Here is a 21,135-nt window from a genome sequence, read left to right as displayed (position 1 = left end):
GATGAACTAGAATAAAAAAGTGGACCTGGAGTCTTTCCAGAGGATTTGTACGGTGGCCGAGAGAGCTCAACGTGCTGCAACCTAAAGAAGACGCATGCAAATAGAAAAAAACGCATGCAAATAAAAAAACATCTTCATCAGTTTCACAACACACGTGTGCTCCAAATACTCACAACACAACCAAATACAGAAACGCGCTGCAAAAGCTCACAACACAACCAAATACAGAAACGCGCTGCAAAAGTTCACAACACAACCAAATACAGAAACGGCTGCAAAAGCTCTCAACACAACCAAATACAGAAAGCAGCTGCAAAAGCTCACAACACAACCAAATACAGAAGCGCTGCAAAAGTTCACAACACAACCAAATACAGAAAGCGCTGCAAAAGTTCACAACACAACCAAATACAGAAAGCAGCTGCAAAAGTTCACAACACAACCAAATACAGAAGCGGCTGCAAAAGCTCTCAACACAACCAAATACAGAAACGGCTGCAAGTAACACAGACCACAACGGAAATGTTTCCGGGGGAACCAAATAAGTGACGAACCAGGCTGGGACGTGCTTATTGCACGTGAGCATCCCTATGCCCTACTCCCTTCGAAGGGCAGACGGCAGAGCTCTTCAAGTGAGACTTTGGAGTGAGCATGGCACTAGTGTGCCATTTATGTAGCCGTTTGGAACGCACTTGATGAAGGGAGCAATGAAAGACAACTTCCAACCTAATTATTTTCACCTGGGATGTTCCCATGACAACGCAGCACGTTGTCCATCAGCTGAATAGCTGTTATGAGGACAGAAATATAATGCTGTTAACATAACGGTTGCAAATAAATTTATTTTTACTTTACAAAAAAACTGTTAAAATATGCATTTTATATATCCGTTATATATCTGTGTGTCAGTATCTCAACTTTAAAACATTGGACCCTACATTACCTAGACCTTCTTATGAAACATTTCTTTATGAAAATTTAAACATAACATGAAACAATTTGTATAGTGTAACTCAGAGCCATGGAGAGAATGTAAAGATTAATATCTTTCCTTCATGTTCTTCTTCTCTATCTTTTTTATTTGTTTTAGTTTTCATCTCATTGTTCTTTTCTCATTTCTGATGACATTGAACATATTGTTAATACATTTTGTATATTGTATACAAGTTGTATGTCATAGAAAATTAATATCTGTATGTTTTGCGGAAAAAAAAGTTAAAATAAATCAAATAAAATAAAGTAGAATTTTGAGCTGTAAGCAAAGGGTAGAAGAACTATAAAAAAGAATAATATTACAATATAATATTATAATATTATTTCTATATACAATATATTACAATATAATTTTAATATTATAGTTTATTTATAAAAAAAAAATAAATATAGGCTTTCACTTCTTGTCAATATCAGTTCTTTGCTGTAAGCACGTCCCAGCCGGGTTCGTCACTTATTTGGTTCCCCCGGAAACATTTCCGTTGTGGTACCTGTGTTACTTGCAGCGCGTTTCTGTATTTGGTTGTGTTGTGAGCTTTTGCAGCGCGTTTCTGTATTTGGTTGTGTTGTGAGTATTTGGAGCACACGTGTGTTGTAAAACTGATGAAGATGTTTTCTTAATTTGCGGGCGTTTTTTTCTATTTGCATGCGTTTTTTCTATTTGCATGCGTTTTTTTCTATTTGCATTTCTAGTGGATGTGGTACAAATCTGATATTTGTACAGTAAGGTTTGATTTATATTGTACGTAGTTGTTGTGATTGATCAATATTTAATTAATAATTTAAATTACTCTGTCCTAACAATTAAGACATGCCCATTTACTACAAAGGCTATTGTAATAATCTTTTGCTTTTTCCTGTTTTACAGCATTATTGCAACACTTTGACTCCACCAACACAAACACACACACACACATACACACACAAATCAAAACAATGGCACTTTTAAGAGCCACTCTCTTTCTCACTTGTCTCTTTCGATCACTCTGTTTCTCTCTCTCTCTCTCTCGTCTCTTTCGATCACTCTCTTTCTCTCTTTCTTCATTTTGTGTTGTTTTTATATTGTGTCTGTATTGTTTGTATTTGTACGTGATGTCCCTCAATTCTGACGTAAGGGTCTTTGATGATCCCAATGATGCCAGGATGCACATGGTAGCATTAATTAGTGATGCTTTAGTCCATGAATCCAGAGTAAGGCTTTTCATGATAAGCAAATACCTAAATCTGAAAATAGTAATTGCTATTGTTGTTTATAGATGTGATGTAAAGGGTTAGTAAGACCCTTTTATACAACTACTGAATAATGCTCAATTCTAAGTGCTGCTGGTATATGTGCTCTCAATATATATAGGCTCTCATGGCCATGGAAAACCCTGCCGTTCCTCAAAGAAAAACAAGGAAAAGCAGGAAGAGATCCTTCACTAATCCACTGGTCACAGGCAGGCGTGAGAAACGTCGGGAAACACACTGCCTTGGATCAGGTTTGTTCTTAACTAAAACATGATTACTGTATTTAAGAATGAAGATAATTCATTAAATAGTGTTTTGGTGATTACACGTAATATAAAATGAGAATCAGACACCACTTTGACAAAATGGTGTTACAATGTTTGTGAAAACTAATATACAAGATAGTTTAAGAGCGTGCGTGCGACTGATAATCCTTACTTGTGTTGTGTTTTAATATTTTTTGCTTAGTTTCCCTGCCTCCAGTCCTTATGGAATATTTTCATTTTGAAATGAATTGGTTTCATGTTATATTGGTCAAAGGGTTAAACAAAATGACTGTCTCTGCAGTTGCTTCTCAATCAAGAAGAAGGGATCCTGTGCATGAGGAAGGCCTTCAGATAGAAGATCAAGAGTTGGCAAGTCTTGGTGAGAATACTGAGTGTTACAGTAGTAACATTACACTACAGTTTTTCCACGATTTCCACCATTAATTTAATCATATTCAAGCATTATGTTTTGTCAGTTCCACTACAGACTCACAGTATAACTGATATATATTTGTGTGTTATCATAATCATGAGTATAGACCTTTTAAGGACAAGTGAATGTATATTTTTGTATTTTTAGAAACAAGGCTCCAAGAGTTAAGGGACACCATAACTGCAGTGCAGGTTCCGGAGGGAACAGACAGACTGGTTTCTGCTTGGGAACAAAGGCAGCTTCTCACAGATGTGAGAATGAAAAGTGCTAGGCCTATGCTTTTTGATGCAAAGCTCTCAGCCCAGAGAGTTTTCATCCAAAATTGTCACAGATGCTGTGTTGTAGAAGCTGTGATTAGGTGCCTGGAATGTGTACCACTGGACATGGAGTTCCTCTGTGCTACCTGTGACATGGAGGCCCACAAGAGAAATGTCTTCCATGACAGAGAGGCTGTGTTCCATGGATTTCTTGAGCCCATTCCCCTACAACTGCTGTGCTGGTGAATGAAAATGGCCAGCCTCAGTTTTGTGAACAAAGTATGTTAAAATTAGCATTATATCAAATTGTCTCATACTTATTGTGTAATTCCCGAAGTTGTTGTAGATAGTGCACATGTTTATATTTAACAGTGTTTATAAATGGCTTAGACATTTTAAGCTTATTCTCAAAACTTCAAAGTGCAAGTGTGAAAGAAATTTAATAGCTGAATAACAAAAGTCTGATTGGTTTTGACAGTTCTGACCAGCATATCTTTGAACAGCAAAGTCAATTGTGTGTTAATATTTTTCCAAATGTGCTTAAGCATTTACATGTTGTTTAAACATAGTGACAATTACAGTTGGAATAGTGGTGTAGCCAGTTTGGATTCATTGTTGGGTTTTAAAACACTATTTTAAAAATGAGGATAGCGTTTTGGGAAATGTATCTAAGGGACTAAGGAGAAACTGTAAATACACCCTTTATAACTTCTTTCTGATTTGCAGTATGTCATCTGCCTGTTCCTGCACCAAGGTCAATTTGTGAATGCACTCATGACCTCACAACCACTCCAGGGAAGCATATTTCTGTGGTCACCATCAATGGTATGTTGATCTGAAAGTATTATTGTACTAGAACTTTACCACTGTGTGCAACTCAAAGATTTTTATCACCATGACATTTTCAGGCAATGCCATGTCAAAAAGCTAAGATAACATATATTTGTATCTCTGTATAGAAGGCTATACATAAAGCTAGCACCAGCTGCCAGACCCTATACAAGTTTGATGTCTTCACCTCGTTTGACCATATGAAGGTAACGGCACCAGCCATGTCCAGGCAGGCCTTCCTGAAAATGTTGGAGCACAGATCTGTTCAAGCTGGAAGGGTAAATCTGCCTGAATATCACTGAAACATAAAAAAACAAAATTATATTACTGTATACCTAATATTTAATTTTAGGCATTGCTTAAAAAATCCTTACAAAACATTTCTAAATATGCAGACAGGTAGTATCTGTGCTGATACATTTCAGTGAAGCTTTTTTGAGTTTACCTTTTGTCAATACAAAGAAGAGGATATGTGCCAGGTCCATCATTTTGAATGTCCAGCATGTTCTCCAGACATGTTGGCTGTCACATGTTGGCTGTCTGCTCTGATGGAAACCGAAAACATTACCGCTTCAGCAAGTCAAAAGGGTAGGTATAGGTACTTTTCTGAAGTTTATTTTAGATTTGTTTAACACAAATAGTAGCCTTTCGGGTTGTGTTTGAGTGATTATAACTTACATTTTAACAAATAGTAAAGGTAGTACTTGTGATTTTTATTATTGACGCATGTTATCTTATCATGGACAGGACTGAGGAGCCACCAATATATGAGGGCTTGTTCCTGGCCAAGGACGTGGAAGTTGCTACCTTTGTTGACCTTATCAGAGGCAACATGAGAAGTGTACAAACATTTGATTTGTTTTTGTTTTTATAATAGTTTTTTAATGGTTGTTTATACATACATTTAGTTTTGTGTTTTGATGTACCTTAAAATGTGTTATAAACTGACTTAATAGGCAAATGACAGTGCTGTTTGCGGTACTGCGAAGTTCACTGCTGGCAGAGAGATGTCCAAAAAGTCTGGTGCTCAGATAGATGAGGAGGGCATTCAAGTTGCAGTTTGCAGGTATGTATGTGTGTGTGTGTGTGTGTGTGTGTGTGTATGTTTATGATTCTTGAGTCTGATATTGAGTTTTAATGGCAATCCAAGTCTGAGTAAAAATTCAAAGCATTTCACACTTTTGCTTGCAGAGTGGTATTTATCTATCCTTTGTAGTAGCCAAGTATTATATTTATCATATATTTTGTTATAGGCTGTCTGTTGACAGTTGTGTGCTTAAGCCAGGCATTACTGGGTCAATTGATTCTTAACAACTAGATTTTCCTCTGATTTAACAGACATGGGTTTCTCTTACGAGGACTGAACCATTACCGTGGAGAAATATTTGCTTACCCAATGTTTCTTCAAAGAGAGATGTCAAAGAAGGCAAATGTTACATTCTTCTGTATGGATGTTACATGCAGGTACTCATTGTCATATTGCAAATCCAACTCCATGATTAAAATGTCTTGTTTCCCTACTTTACAGTGATATTAATCATTTTAGATTTCAATTAAATATGGATCTTTATTACACTCACATGGTGCTGCTCCTGCTTTTTAGGTACTGGCCCTACCTTAACAAAGTAGCAGAGGGTTTACCTGAACTTCTGCCATTGACAGAAATGAGGCCATTCCTGAGCGTCATGCATGCCAAAGCCCATACAGCAAAATGCGAGGTACATGCAATAACTTTAAGTCTGGTATGCCTGTAGCTATAGGGAAACAATGGGTCGGATAATAGAACGTGCTGTGTGTTATCTTTCAGCAATTGCTTTTCAGCTGCTTGTTCAAATTTGTAGGACAGATTTTGTTTTTCCCCGCCATATAAAAAGCTTGTTTCACGAGATGTTTTATAGATAATTGTATGCATTAATGTAGTTGTAACATTCAAGCAATCTTCAATGCAAAGGATGATTTTTTACATTTGTGCATGTTTATGCCTGATTGGATGATGTTATATCAAAACTTCTGAAGTACTGCTACATAACACATAACAGGTGAGATGGGGTGGCAGAAGCCTGGATGGAGCAGGAAACACAGTGGGAGAAGAAGTGGAGCAGGTAGGGTATTATTGTCAGTATTTGAACAATGGCTACAAAGAGTCTTAATAGAACCCATAACACCAAAAGGTACTTATTTGTCATCTAGGTAACATGCCTGGTGAGAGTGATTATGTACATCCTTTATGTATGAGTTAAAATAAAGAATAGGCAGTTCAGTTGTTTTCAGCAATTCAAAATGCACGCATGCATAAGGGGTCCCAAAGTCTTAGTATAATACAGTACACATGTTTTCTGTTAAACCACAAGTTTAAGATGTTGTGGTGTGAAGGTAATATTTTTATGTAATGGAGACCAAAATTGCATTGTATTGTTTTCTTATAGGTGAACAGCTTTCTCTCGAGGGCAGCACTTGTCACAAAATACATGACAAAGGCTGGTTGGTGGTACACTTACACTACACACTGTGGTTGCCTAAATAAATAATAATAAATACTTCATAGTGTTTTTACAGGGAATTAAAAGAAAAACAAAGTTTCTCTGTTCTTACCAAAGTTATCATTGTATTCAAGGTAATTACCAGTTCAACTAACTTTTAGTGATCTGGTTTAGGCATGTCTGTTGGGTTTCTCTTATTGCCTTTTGGATGTGACATCATACTTTTCTGCTTGTGGGTGCATTATTGTTTCATTAGGAAGAGTGAACATGCTAACGCGACAGGCCATGGGTTGGAACAGAAGAAAGAGGGACAACCTTCATCAAGTGTTAGCCCACAGATATGTCAAAGTAAGGGTAAATTATCATTGAGATCCTAAGCACTGCCCCTTTCCCTTAATGCACAAACTACAGCTAGATCTGAAACTATTTGTAGATTAATTGTTTGTTGGTGGTTTTTGCATTGTGGTGGTGCGTAGAGTTTTTTCTGACATTTTCATATTTTTTCTCTTTAAAAGATCACAGAGAGGGCAAAGGTGGAAGCTGCCAGCCTTAGCAACATCAAGGAGGAGCACAACCTTGATCAGGAGACAATACAGCAGTGGGTATGGGATGTCAGACAATGGGCTGTCACAGGTAAAACATGTAAAGTACACTATGTATATACGGTGTGTATATATATATACACACACACATCTGTTAATGACTGTACATTTATACAAATAATAAAAGGTGTCTTGTTTTGAATGTTTTGAAAATGTCACTAATTGTGTCTCTTGTCCAATTGTTTTGTTTCACCTATTTAGAGAGAGTCTACACTCCAGGTTGTATTGAAGAGCTAAGGGCTGACATTGAGAACATCACTGTAACCCTTTTGCGCAAGAAGCAAGATCTGTATCGTCAGCATGGTTTGTTGTCAAATCAAGTTATTTAAATTAACATATAAAAAAACAATAATGTTATGACACAGTTTTCTTTTTGTTTCGATTTGCAGATAGCAACCAGGCAAGACAAAAAAAGAGAAAGAAAATGACTGAGTTGAAGAAGAAGCTTCGTGAAAAGGTCTTGCAATACAACACAGTAGTGGAAGGAGATCTGATTGACGAGGAGTTGGCTTGCAGTCTGACAGAGGGATACATCCTACCATGGGAGAGACATGAAGATGGTACGATAAGTATTAATTGCTAGTTTAGCTTGATGTTTATATTCTACAGAACCAATGCTGTCGCTAAAAAGATTTCTCTAAAATAACATAATTCTGTTATACTTATATAATATAATAATAAACATTCCGTGTCCACTATTCCATTCCTTTCCCAAACCAAAGGCAGCACTTTTAGGTTGAAGAGATCTATCTTCGACCAGGTAATGCTGCTAAAACGCTTGGAGGAGGAGCAGAGCATCCTGGTAAAGGAGATGTCTCAGCACATCAAGTACCTTCTGAAGCAAGTGCAAGAAGTGGAGTCACTCAGAGGACAGACTTTGGAGTGCATCAAAACCAGCAGTATGTACAAGATCTTTAAATTTTAGTATCATGTATATATTTATGATATATATATATTTAGAGAGAGAGAGAGAGAGAGAGTGATGTGTCCAGGGAACTCTACTTTATACATTGAGTTGTGATCAGGCACTGAGCTGACCATCTATTTGGCATCAGTGTGCGCAATGTAAATGCATACACAGTATAATGACTAAAAGGAAATGTTGAATTTGCAAATTCAGCATTGTAAAATGCAAAAATAGTTACAAATGTCATGTTTTGTTTGTGTCATCTTTCTGTTTTTTCCACAATTCCTCTACAGGTTTCGGTGACCTAACAGAAGATGCAACACATGGGCTCAACAGTGTCCTCAATCAGAGGGGTCACTCACTTAGAAGTCAACACAAACAGGCTGTTAATGCATACAGCAATATAGCCACTATGGAATGTGATTTTCTTTCCATACAGGAGGACATTGAGGAGTGGGATGACAATGGCTTCACCAGCCCCGAGTCTGAGGAAGAAGACACCTAAAGTACACTGCCAAACAACACAGACGAACTTCAGATTTGTACAGAAAAATGTTTTAAATAGCTGTAAAAAATATATGTTTTAAATAGTTGGTGTTTTTGTAGATTCTGTATGTATTTTAAATTTAAAAACAAAATTGAAAATATTGATTTATTTATCTCTTCTAACATTTGAGCTTACTGGTTTCAGACTAAATCTGCTCATTGCTGCTTTAAATAAACAATTGTCATCATCTTTGCATGGAAAAATCAAATGAAGATTCAATGACAGTCTGCGTAATTTTAACAAGTATAATTCTAATGTACTAGGGTATTTCCATGATATATGTGGATTTATATTTGTATGCAATATGCATATACTGTATATTTTATAGTTATAGTTATAGCATTGAAACCATAAATGTTTTTCTTTTTTGTTTTCTATATGACATCCTCTAAATGTACATACAGAAATCCAAATCCAAACATCTTTAACTTACATCCTGTAAAACTGTATAAGAAATGTATTTGTTGTGATGCATACAAATGCACCACTGTAATAAACCCATTTGATGCAAATGTCTGTTGTGTGAACTTAATTTGCCAGTTAAACCCTTCAGTGGTGGACAGTAAGTACTGTAATTTATACATTTATAATATTAAGAACAAATGAATGGTATTTGTACTTGTGTATTTTCTTTTCAGAAAACTGTTGAAAATGACGGTTGTGTTCGTCAGGGATGCCCCTATCCCCATTACTTTTTGCCATAGCTATTGAGCCCCTTTCAATAATGCTTAGAACACTTCCTGTATTTCAAGGTATAATGCGTAAGGGAATTGAACGTAAATTAGCCTTATATGCAGGCGTGATTAACGTAAAGGCTTGCTTTGGCTGCAGCCTAGGGGCCCTATGTGTGCAGGGGCCCCAGATTGGTCAAACTATTGTTTTTATTATTTTGAATTTACTTCAGCACAAACAAAAAAAAACTCATTTGCCCATAAAAAATGAGCAGGTGATTAGATGGGGGCCCACACAAACAGCAGACTAGGGCCACCTTAATACGCCTCTGTTTATATGCTGATGATTTATTTACTCTACGTTACCGATCCAATTGCATCTATTCCTGAAATAATAAGTCTATTACACGAATTTGGTAAATTTTCTGGGTATAAGCTGAATTTACAGAAGAGTGAATGTTTAGCCATAAATCAAGCTGGTCAACAACTAAAACAGAAAGATATACCTTTCCATTTGGAAAAATTCTAAATTCAAGTATCTTGGTGTTAATGTTACCCTTTCTTATTCTGCCTGAAAGGCAGAAAATTTTACACCTTTAGTTTCATACATGAGGTCAGCTTTTTAAGACGGACAGCTCTTCCACTATCTCCATTAGGTAGGATAAACGCTGTAAAAATGAATATTCTCCCAAAAATTCTTTACCTCTTTCAAGCTATTCCTCTGTTCTACCCAAGTCTTTCTTCAGGAACATAGACCAATTAATCTCCTCTTTTCATATATTCAATATTGTACTTTTTACTTCACTACATTTATCTCACAGCTTTAGTAACTATTTACTTTAGAAAGGTGGAGTTTTGCACACAAACAATATGAAGAGTATTGTTCTCAACAGTTTATACAACTACAGCATTAGTTGATCGACAAAACTCTAATTGCCAGCTATTTAGGTAATTGTTTAAGTCATGTCATGTAAAAACTTTTCATGGTTCCAGCTTCACAACTGTGAAGATTTTTCTCTTTTCATTTTGTTTATTTTAAAATATGTATTTAAACATTTTTAGGTTTAGACTGACTGAAACAAGCAGTGAAGGTGTTACTTAAGGGCTATGGGCCTTCCATTAAGAAAAATACCAAAAATTAAAAATAAGCAACTTCATTCATAATGAAATAATCATCTCATGCAGGCAGAGACAAAACATGTTTAACCACAACCAAATACAACAGTAAAATCCTGATTTTGCATTAACACATGAGGAATAATAATATCATGATAATAATATTAAAATGTTTTTCTTTCTGCTTTGAATACTTTTACTTTCCTTTACATTTTGCTGATTATACTTCCATAATTTTACTTAAGTGACATTATCAATACTTTATTTTGTTACTTGTAACAGAGTATTTGTCCAGCAAATTATTAGTACTTTTACTTTAGTAAATTATCTGAAAAAGTCATCCACCACTTACATCATTTGAAAGTACTATTTGAACACATTGCATATTTTAGACTAATGCTGATGCTCATTAATTTATGAACACTCAAATAGTCTGTTTATTGCTTGGCTGTGGTACATATATGTGCGTGTATTGTTATAATACTACATTTCTAATATATATATATATATATATATATATATATATATATATATATATATACAAAAGTTGAGGTAGGGGCCTCAAAGTCCTCACTGAAACTATGCCTGTACCAAGGCTGTGCCCATGAACACCTAAAATTGCAACTTTTTGAACGACTAAACCAAATATGTTGTTGGAAAGGGCTCGACCTGGAGAGTGACATATGTCAGTCTGAAGGTTGTAAATTGCTCCTGCTTTTAAATATTGACCTCTGAACCTTGACCTTGTTGCATGTTGGAAAGCTTGTAATTCAGGAACCGAAGGACCTACAGACATGAAACCAACTGTTATAGATAGCTCTTGACTTCAGCTATATGACTATACCCAAATGAATAGACTCACCAAGAGGGGTGCTGTCAAAAATGGTCAAACTTGATTTTCACCTATTGTCCAGTAAGGTATTTAAAATTGTATTACAGAAATGGGATTCCCATCCCCTTTAACCCATCAGTGGACTCTTACATCACTATTTACAAAATTCAATTTCAGTATATCGGGTCATCTATTTTTAAACTACAATTCCCTCTAGCCGCGCCATGCCACTTTATACTAATTAGTACCATATTTGTAGTTCTTCTGGTTTCCAAAATAGGGTTTTCATACACATATCAGGAGAATTAATTAATGTTTATCTGCAGCCGAAGCATATATTACACTGACTTTATGTGGTTTATTTGAAAAAAGCAAACAGGCGGTGATTTCTTAAGGTGATTTTAGCAAGTAGGTGTGTGTGTGTGTGTGTGTGTGTGTGTACACGCGTGTGTGTGTGTACACGCGTTTCAGGATTATATTTCACTACAGGTGGGAGTTACGTAACGTTGCTCCTTAATTGTAATAAGCTAAATTTACTTATATATGGCTACAAATTACTCCTAAATGTGTAAATATATATATTTAATTTCCTTTCTCTTTTCCTTTTTGTTATACAGGTATACATTACCTTTATCAAAGTCTCAATAGGCTATTAACTTTGAAATGTCCATATGTTAAGTCTCCTTATGTGATTTATGTTGATATTAAATTATGATTGTGGATTTACTGATTATCAAAAAAGTTTATCTGGAAGTTTTCAACCATCCCCATGATAAAAACAGTCCATAACAAACTAGTTATGTCACAGATTGCAAAACTTTATTTTGTTAGGTATAGCTCAATTATCATATCTTAAACTCTATTTTGATATGAATAACTTAAATGGCAAATGAACAACAAATGTAGTAGAACACTTGTAAGATTATCTCAATTCCATTATTTGAAGTTTGTATGTATGTGTAGTTGCATGTATAGTCCCATTTGTGAAATGCACATTTTCATTACCATCAAAAATTTAAATTGTTATTTTACATTGTCAACACATAATCAGCTTCAAGGTGATTAACTGCTACACAGTCCAAACAGAATGTTATGCAAATTAGGATATGGTATGATTTCCGTAAATTACGGTAATTTAGCACAAGAGGTTGAAAGATTACTCATAACAATTAAGGCATTTTGAAGCCTGTGAAAAAAAAATGTGAAGTTGCTCATTTGTTGGTTATTTAATATGAAATTTGAAATGAAACTGTGTCCTCTTCAATATTGGGCTATGTCCCCAATAAAGCACTCCAACTGTGTAGGTCATTGGTGGAATAAACATTTTGGTAGTTGTGAAAGGCTCAGTTGTTTCCCATAATTTAGCTTGTCTGAGTCAAAATATGATCAACTGTAACTTTTCCATGGTCTGTAGACCACAAAACAATCCATAAAGGGGTCATTCAAGTTTAAGAAATGTTAAGTCTGTTGACTGTTGCACTTCATTGTATCAATACAGATAAAAGTATAAAAACCATGAAGAATATTAAAGACAAACATTTATTTCAGTTTTTATTAGAAATTTCTTAACTGATGCAACATGACAATTTTATGGAACAATACAAGTGGACAACAACAAAAAAATATGTAAAGAAAATACACTTAACAAGAACAAGGAAAAAATGCATGTTTGCAATATATGTTGAATATTTGCAGGCTAGCTCCATGGGATGGGAATCACGCTGGCTGCCAGGATGGAGGCCAGGTCTTTCCACTGAGAAAAACATAAATAAATAAAGAGAGGGAAGTTGAAGGAGAATTAGTAAGTATAATAGACATTGAATTGATTGTCATGATTGTAACATTCAATGTTTTACAATACTTTGCAGAGTAGTGCAGTGCATCAAGAATCTGTTTTTCCAGAGTGGGGACGAGGCAATATAACTATGTAACTGTTAACCTAGTCTTGCATAGCCAGACCTATCTCCACACTAGAGCTGTGCAGAGCTGTGAGTTGGAGGAAGGTCTTGCTGAACCCATTATAATTCTGGTGTATCTGCTTTCCATGTGCGTAAGATTACTTTTAAACAAGATATAAAACATCACGGTCATTACGGACATTAGGGTATGTCAGTGTTACAGTAACTGTTGCTCATGGAAAAATAAACATAATTATATAATTGTGTAAAACAATGTAGATAGGCACAATACAGCTTAAAATGTCAAAATGTTGTGGAAAAATAAAACAATAATAGTGAATTTCACTTTTGCTTTCATATGGCTGTGGATGCACAGTACAACATAGCAGTATCCTCACAATTGTAAACAGCATACAAAAACTGTTTGCATTACCATTTTTCTTTAATAATCTCTACCCAAGACAATGGTTTGTCAACAATACCCATCATTGAAAATAGTACATTACATTACATTTACTAATTTAGGTGACTCTTATCCAAAGCGACTTACAATTGCTGTTTAAGTCAAAGGTTGCAGGCCTCTGGAGCAACTAGGGGTTAAGTGTCTTGCTCAGGGACACATTTGCGTGCCTGCTCTCTGCCTGTAACGATTCCCTGGGGGCTGTTCCATAAACCAAGATTAGAGTATAAGCCAGGCTTATTTCGGTTAGTCAGGCTTATTTTTGGTAGATTCGGTTTCATAAATCAAACTTAAAAAAGTTCAAACTCAGTTACCCCGGCAACTTATGCTGGCAAATTAACCTGGTCCGGGGCAGGCTAACTGTCAGGCTAAGTCTGAGTTCAGGATTAACGCGCATACCATTTATACTCACCTGCTGGGATTTCGATGTCATTTTATTTTACTTAACCACTATTAATAAAATTTGTTTTTTAAATAAATAAATAAATCAGGAAATGTACTTACTAATAAATGTAAGAAATTATAAGGTATAAATACACTAAGAAATGTTCAAAACTTGTGTGTTTAATTGGTGAGTTTGGTTAATGAGTTTGGTAATTAATTAAAAGTATATAAATAGGGAGCTGAACTAGTTTCCAAACTTAACCATGGCGTGTCCTTTCATAGATGAGGTGGTGGATGAGGGAGCTATAGTCTTGCGGAGGGCATTTCAAAGAGAGAGAACTTTCAGAGACAGGTCAGACCCATTGGCTTTTAATGACAGCTACCTGTATGAGCGATATAGGTTCTCAAGAGATGGCATTGCATATATTTGTAGATTACTAAGCCCACACATTGCAAATAATACACGCCGCAACAGAGCTCACAGTCCCACAGACGGTGTGCATTGCACTTCGCTTTTTTGCCAGTGGAACATTTTTGTACACAGTTGGAGATGCAGAGAATATCAGCAAAGCATCAGTTTGCCACTCTGTACGAACTGTGTACCTTTCTTTAAAAAGACTACTCAATGTGTTCATCACATTCCTGGCCACAAAGCTATTCGTACCATTAAACATGCCTTTTATGGAATAGCTGGTAAGTTCAAATAACTATAAAACTTGGAAATATTTCTTGACTGTTGATTTTACATGGGACATATTTAAAACAAACAAATAATTTTCCTAGGTTTCCCAAATGTTATCGGTGCATTGGACTGCACCCATGTGCGTATTAAGTGTCCGTCTGGTCCACATGAAGTGGACTTTGTGAATAGGAAATCAGTACACAGCATCAATGTACAGGTACGGTCCCACTGAGATGATATTGAAGGCTATGCTCTAGCACTGAGTGTTCTGTACTAAGCTGGGCACCAGTGTTTAGTTCATTGCAATTAAAATGTAGTGACCTACAGGTTTAATTTATTTTAGATGATTAGTGATGCAGATTGCATCATCACAAATGTAGAGGCCAAATGGCCAGGCTCTGTGCATGACTCCAGAATCTTTAGAGCCTCATCTCTCTACCAGCAACTAGCAAGAGGTATGCTAGTAATCACTTAAATCGCAAAAAGTCTTAAAAAAAGAAGAAAAAAAAACTACATTATATATCTATATTCATTCATTCATTCTGTCTATGCAGGAGAATTCTCAGGAGTTTTGCTGGGAGACAAGGGATACCCATGCCTGCCTTACCTCTTGACTCCCCATCAGGAGCCCCAGACAGAGGCACAGCACCGCTACAGCATTGCCCATGCACGCACAAGAGGTTGTATAGAGATGGCATTTGGGCTGATAAAGTCAAGGTTTCAGTGCCTGAAGCACCTCAGAGTGACTCCACCTAGGGCATGTGACATTGTAGTTGCTTGTGTAGTGCTCCATAACATTGCTTGTCTGAGGAGAGAGAGGCAACCAAGGATTGTTGAAGAGGAAGACTGGGGCAATGAAGCAGTATTGGAAGAAAACGAAACAGGCAGACTTATACGAGACACATATGCAAATAATTATTTTGCTTACTATGGTCTAAACCATGTGTAGCCTTTAAAATTTTCCACTGGCCCCTCAACTTTCTCCTTAGTTGAACAAACACACAGAAGTCAGAAGTATTTAATGTGATTTGTCTTTATTCAGAGTGAATCTGCCTGTTAGGGGTGAAAACACACAAATAAATGTTGTGGAAAGTGATCAAAAAGGTAATGTTTTTTTTTCTTTTCCTTTTTTAAAAAATGGTAGTTCTACTTGCATTTTTCTGTAGCTGTTGAATTTCCAGCTCCAACTTCCTCATCTTCAGTTTTTTATACTGGATGTCGATATCAATCGCTTCCATTTGTTTAAGGAGGTAGCGTTTATACACTCCTTTTATGTTTTCTGGGTTTTGTAGCAACATAGATTTAAGTTATTTCATTGAATACTCTTGTCACATTGTTTTCATTTCTTAATACTCCCTTTGTCACATGTGGTCCCAGACTGAGAGGGCTCTAGAACAGTGTCAGCATCCTGAAAACACATTATGATCATTTTATCACACAAGTACACTTTTTAATATTCAATACAGTATAGCATGGAACCTGTGAGTACCTCAGGCCTCCTTGAACATACAGACACAGTCTCCTCATCCTCCTCAACTGATGGGCCTTCTCCCTGTGACCACTGATTAAACTCAGTTAAACTCATTAGCTTACATGACTGATTTAAAAGGTCTCATACTCACAGGCAACATGATGTCTGGTGGATCCATAATGCATACAGAATCTTGATAGAAAAAATATATTTTTTTTTACCAAAATGCACCATTACAGTAGCACAAGTACCTCTACGTGACACTACTGCTATAATAAGGAATAATGATAAGAAGGAATAATGATAATAAAACACACACACCTTTTATATACTCACTCCTTATACTACGTGATATCATTAGATGATGTCCCCCCCCCCTCTATTCCCTCAAGGACGGGCCTCCCTTTATTAATTTCCAAAGCCAGCTCCTCTGCAGGAGTGAAGCTGGCTGGTGGTGGCCCTCCCCAGTGCCAGCAACTTCAGTCTTCTTTTTGGTCGCTGCAATTAAAAAAATTTTTTTTAAAAAAAACCTGAATAGTTGTAACTTAAAGCTGGCATTGATTACATACCATTAGATTTACTTACCATTCTGAACTATATTTTTATATTTTATTTTCACCTGTTGCCAGGTTCTTTTTCCTTCACTTAAGTTGCTGCTGCGTGAAAGCAATTAACGTTACTGTTATTCACACACAAACTTTGCAATTTATTGTGACACACATTCAATGTTGATAAAGTATTTTAAATAGTTTACACCGCTACTTACGCATTGAGACGATCAGCAATTTCCTGCCAACCTTTCTCTCTTGCTTTATTTATTGCCACTGTATTGCCTTTTTTGGTGATGACATCTTTAAATTCTTCATATGTTTTCAATAGCAAACGCTGTTCTATTGCCGTGAACATCGCTGCTCTATCTTTTCCTTTTGTTGCCATGGTAGCCCACAGTAAATCGATTGACCCATGCTCGACTTTTCAGGACTTTTAAACAATGGCGTGCACGCGCAATTATCTAGACTATTTAAACCTGACTCAAATTAGTAAGATCACATGATCCTCAACTTACTGTTATGGAACCAATTTAAGCGCGGATGTTTAGCTCGGCTCATTCAAGTCAGGTTTTGGACTTTAATCCCCGCTTTTCTAAGCGGCTTTTATGGAACAGCCCCCTGGTCTTGTCTTGTTCTCTGTTGTCTTTTGTTTTGTACATGTGTTTTAATTAGTCTTGTTCACTGGTGCTGTTATATTAAAGTTTGGTTTAGTTCCTGTGTTATGTCACTGTCTTGTTGAAATGTATTTCTTCCTTGTTCACTGTGGTCCTTTGTTTTCATGCTTTCTAGTTTAGTTCCTGTTTCCTGTTGGGTGTTGTAGTTTTAGTTTTGATTGGTTTCTCCCCTGCTTACTACAATCCCCACAATCCACCTGCCCTCAGCCATTTGCCATGTTTATTGTTTTCACCTGTTTTCAATTGTTTGTCATTGGTTTTGTTAAGTGTCTTGTTACCCTGTTTCAGAGTTCTGTTTGTTCATTGGTCCTTGTCACCCTAGTCTTTGTATTTAAGCCTTGTGTATCTGTTCAGTCATTGTTGGTCATTGTATGAATGTCACCATTGTATGTTGTATGCTCTTTGCCTTGCCCCCCTGTGGAAGTACCTAGCCCTGTTTGTATTCCTTTTTTCCCCATTGTGGATGCTTTGTTTCGTTCCTGGGGCCTGTACCATGATGGTAGTTGAACAAACTCTGGGTTGCAGAATTGGTTTAGAGTTGACAAAACCAAACCGATGCAATCAGGCTTTATTGGTACCATGAAGCAGCTCATCAACTTTCTTTGTCAACTCAGGCTTTGATCCTTAAGCTATGATTACTCCACATGTGCGTGCACATAAAAGAGTGACGTCGGCGCCGAACAACCAATCACGTTCGAAATGGATAGAGAGCACGAGCTATATATTATTCTGCGGAGGAGCAAGAGATTATTATTCAGAAATACAAAGAATATATAAATGTGTTTCAAGCACGCAGTAACACCGTCTCTGCTGCCAAAGCAAGAGGAAGATGCTGATTGCGTTAATGCGTAAATTAAACAAATACATTATATAGGTAGGCCTAATTAATGTAAAATGATGTATATAATCATATTAAAATGTTTTAAATAAAATTTAAATGTGTGTAGGCTATTCATGTTAATATATAAAACATTTGTGTGTGTGTGTGTAAAATGTGAATGTATTTGCATGACATCCTAAGAAAGATTTCATCACACATTTTATCAAACACACTTGTTTGCAGCGAACAGAAAAAAATGTGAAATACGTTAAACTGGGGGAGGGCCACCTTGCGAATGGTTTAACAAACTGTGTTTTTTCCCTAGATTCTCTGCATCACCGACCACATACAAGTATGTTCCACTTGCAAAAAAACGCATTACAGACCATTTGCGGTACAGTAAGTGCATATCTTCGACGGGTCACATTTGTTACGTGGGATAAGACATTCCTTCTGTGGAAAATCTGTATCTTTCATACAAGTAAGTATCAGGAAAGTCAAGGGGATTCAATAAAAACTATTTCTCTATGAAGTGCTCGTCTAACAACTTGCGCTGAGATGTCCACAGGATTTGCCAGAGAACAGAAGTTGGGAATTAGTTACGTCATAAATATGTTTCTTTGCTCACAGCTGATTGGTCAAACTTCAGTCTGAGATCTTGAATCCAGAACATAACCTGCCCCGGAGCAGGTTGGCCGTGCAGCGTAAGATACCATGGCAACGTAACACCGATTAAAGCCGAGCTACTTTCATGGTACCTAAAACCCAGGGTTGGCGCAAACTAAACTGGAACATGGCTGGCTAGCCACCTAAACCGCCTTCATGGTACAGGCCCCTGGTGTTTTTCCCTGTTTATTTATTAAATAGTGCTGCACCTAGATCCTCACTCCTCGTCTGCCTCTGCCTTGACCCCCTATTCGTAACACTGCCAGTACAGAGAGATCCAAGAGACCAATCATAAAATGCATTAATCATGCATAACCAAAAGCTATTTAACATACCACATTGTGCAGGGCTGCCAGTCATAAAGATGTTCTGTCCTCCCCTGTGGCAGGAAGACAAAGACATTGTATTATTGTATGTTATTTATATGTTGTACTTTAACAAGAAGTGAAAATATATTCATTGTTGACATAATTTGACATTGGTGGTGGTTGAGGAGATTCCTCCCAAGTAAAGTGCTTTGAGGACCCAGAAAAAGTGTTATATAAATGTAATGAATTATTATTAATTATTACTATAGTTTATATACTGCTTATTTTGAATCATAGTCATCAAATAAGATCCATGACTGACACTTCAAGCGAAAGGTATTTACAGGATGCCTACATATTCAGCTCAATGATGTGACATAGACAACAGCATTTTATCAAGGTTACATTAAGTAATTGCAAAACAAGTTATACAACAGTTTTAGAATGTCATCAAGAGTTTTTTTTTATTTATTTATTTTTAGGGTGAAGGGGGTGGGTGTCTTTAGGTGTAATGTTTGTTTTTGGATAAATAATAAAAGTGATAAAATCATTGTTTATATAATCACATATTTGTAGCTGCATTTTAAGTAAAAAGTGTACTTGGTTAAGGTTTTAAAAAGACAATTCCAGTAGCATTATTTAACTGAATTGAGAGAAAACACTGTCATCCAGTTAGTTATTGTCCTACCTTTCTGTTCCTTGTCTTTATTATTTTACGGACTGGGAACATTTCAAGGCGATTGTGAGGGCAATCTGTAATTGTAAGGAATATATTATTTGCACCAATGTCCACAATATGTGTAGTACTTCTTGTGCAGGAATCAATTTACAATGAACACATTTATGCATTTTCTCCAATATTTGTCATCAGCACATTTAGCTCCTCCTATTGAGATCTGATAACCACAGGAGTATCAAAGGCTGCACATGGTTCTATTCAAAATCTTTGTTTCTTTGCCATCCCTTCTTTATGTTGTGTCTCCTAATGGACTAGTTACATTTTACATTGCTTTCCACAGAGCAGATATCTTTTACACTGGTACTCTTTACACATGGACTTTAACTTTGCAGCTCTCTAATTCAATGAAGCAGGGATGTGTAGAAAACCATCAATTCAATCATTATTTATAGAAAAAATAATAAAATAATATAGCATCTAGTATTATAGCATACAGTATAATCACAATCCTGAATCAGATCCATAATAAATCAATAATGTTTAGAGGGTTTACAAAAATCACATTAACTTCATGACGATTATGCAGGGGTAAAATGCCTGTACAATACATGCAGTGCATAGACTAAAACACATCTTTAATTTTTTGTGCTCTTTTTCGTTGCTGTGGACCCTGCAGTGGTGGCTGCACAGCTGCGACCACGTGTGCTGGTTCCTGGATGGGTGGAGCTGGGTGTGGTGGTGTGTGGCTGGAAAGAGTCACGTGTGCTGGTTCCTGGATGGGTGTAGTTGGGTGTGGTGGTGTGTGGCTAGAAAGAGTCACGTGTGCTGGTTCATGGATGGGTGGAGCAGGGTGTGGTGGTGTGTAGATGGATGGAGCAGGTTGTGGTGATGTGTGGTAGGAAGGAGACAGGTGTGGTGACGTGCAGACAGATGTAGTCTGGGTTGCTGGTGTGTCAATTGATGGAGCCTGGTTTTGTGATGGTTTGGCTGGTGCTTCCTGTTGTGGTGACTGGATATGGGTGGTAGGGGTTAAGTCACACGGCACCAAATCTAGCATGAAGTTCTCCTCTTCTTGAGGCAGCTGGTCAGGGTTGAGTCTTGTCCAACCTATAAATGGACATGGAACACACAAATATAATATATAAAATGCAATTAGGCCAAAGTGAAAATAAATGCAACCCCAAATCCCCCTAGACCGTAAAAAAAGATGGATGTAGTGAATGTTTTTTTACCCACAGAATTCTGAAAGGCAGGGTGCAGAGTCAGAAAGAATTGATAATGTGTTGCGTATGTGTTCTTTCAACAGCTGTTAAGTATCGCCATTATTGTGTCACAGTCTAAGATGCAAAGAACATTTTTATCCATTGTAAACTTTGT

The 21,135-nt window shown here is 36.6% G+C and overlaps 1 protein-coding gene and 1 pseudogene across 3 annotated transcripts; one reads left to right on the top strand and one right to left on the bottom strand.

Annotated features, from left to right (window-relative positions):
• Positions 1-21,135, bottom strand: part of LOC127652107 (atrial natriuretic peptide receptor 2-like) — a 48,229-nt pseudogene that overhangs the window by 13,058 nt on the left and 14,036 nt on the right.
• On the top strand, positions 1,477-9,049 carry LOC127651276 (uncharacterized). Of its 3 annotated transcripts, XM_052137029.1 has the most exons (20): positions 1,477-1,735; positions 1,862-2,184; positions 2,345-2,474; positions 2,791-2,868; positions 3,070-3,458; positions 3,906-4,004; positions 4,139-4,288; positions 4,406-4,598; positions 4,758-4,851; positions 4,967-5,076; positions 5,349-5,474; positions 5,614-5,728; positions 6,050-6,112; positions 6,437-6,491; positions 6,747-6,838; positions 7,006-7,123; positions 7,294-7,395; positions 7,482-7,652; positions 7,815-7,991; positions 8,293-9,049. In XM_052137029.1, the coding sequence occupies exons 8-20, from the start codon at positions 4,504-4,506 to the stop codon at positions 8,502-8,504; spliced, it is 1,530 nt and encodes a 509-aa protein (XP_051992989.1). In that variant the 5' UTR covers positions 1,477-1,735; positions 1,862-2,184; positions 2,345-2,474; positions 2,791-2,868; positions 3,070-3,458; positions 3,906-4,004; positions 4,139-4,288; positions 4,406-4,503; the 3' UTR covers positions 8,505-9,049. The 3 variants fall into 3 exon arrangements, with proteins under 3 accessions (XP_051992989.1, XP_051992992.1, XP_051992991.1); XM_052137032.1 differs by having other exon boundaries at positions 1,477-2,184; positions 4,139-4,216; positions 4,524-4,598; XM_052137031.1 differs by having other exon boundaries at positions 1,477-2,184; positions 4,524-4,598.

This window comes from Xyrauchen texanus, chromosome 11, assembly GCF_025860055.1.
Source record: "Xyrauchen texanus isolate HMW12.3.18 chromosome 11, RBS_HiC_50CHRs, whole genome shotgun sequence".
In the NCBI taxonomy this organism is placed as follows: Eukaryota; Metazoa; Chordata; class Actinopteri; order Cypriniformes; family Catostomidae; genus Xyrauchen; species Xyrauchen texanus.
This window is presented reverse-complemented; position numbering and strand designations above follow the sequence as displayed.

Coding starts and splice junctions, on each gene's coding strand:
- LOC127651276 (XM_052137029.1), top strand. CDS start 4,504: ATGTCCAGCATGTTCTCCAGACATGTTGGCTGTCACATGTTGGCTGTC. Junction 5,729..6,049: donor CCCATACAGCAAAATGCGAG/GTACATGCAATA, acceptor AACACATAACAG/GTGAGATGGGGTGGCAGAAG. Junction 7,992..8,292: donor GGAGTGCATCAAAACCAGCA/GTATGTACAAGA, acceptor ATTCCTCTACAG/GTTTCGGTGACCTAACAGAA.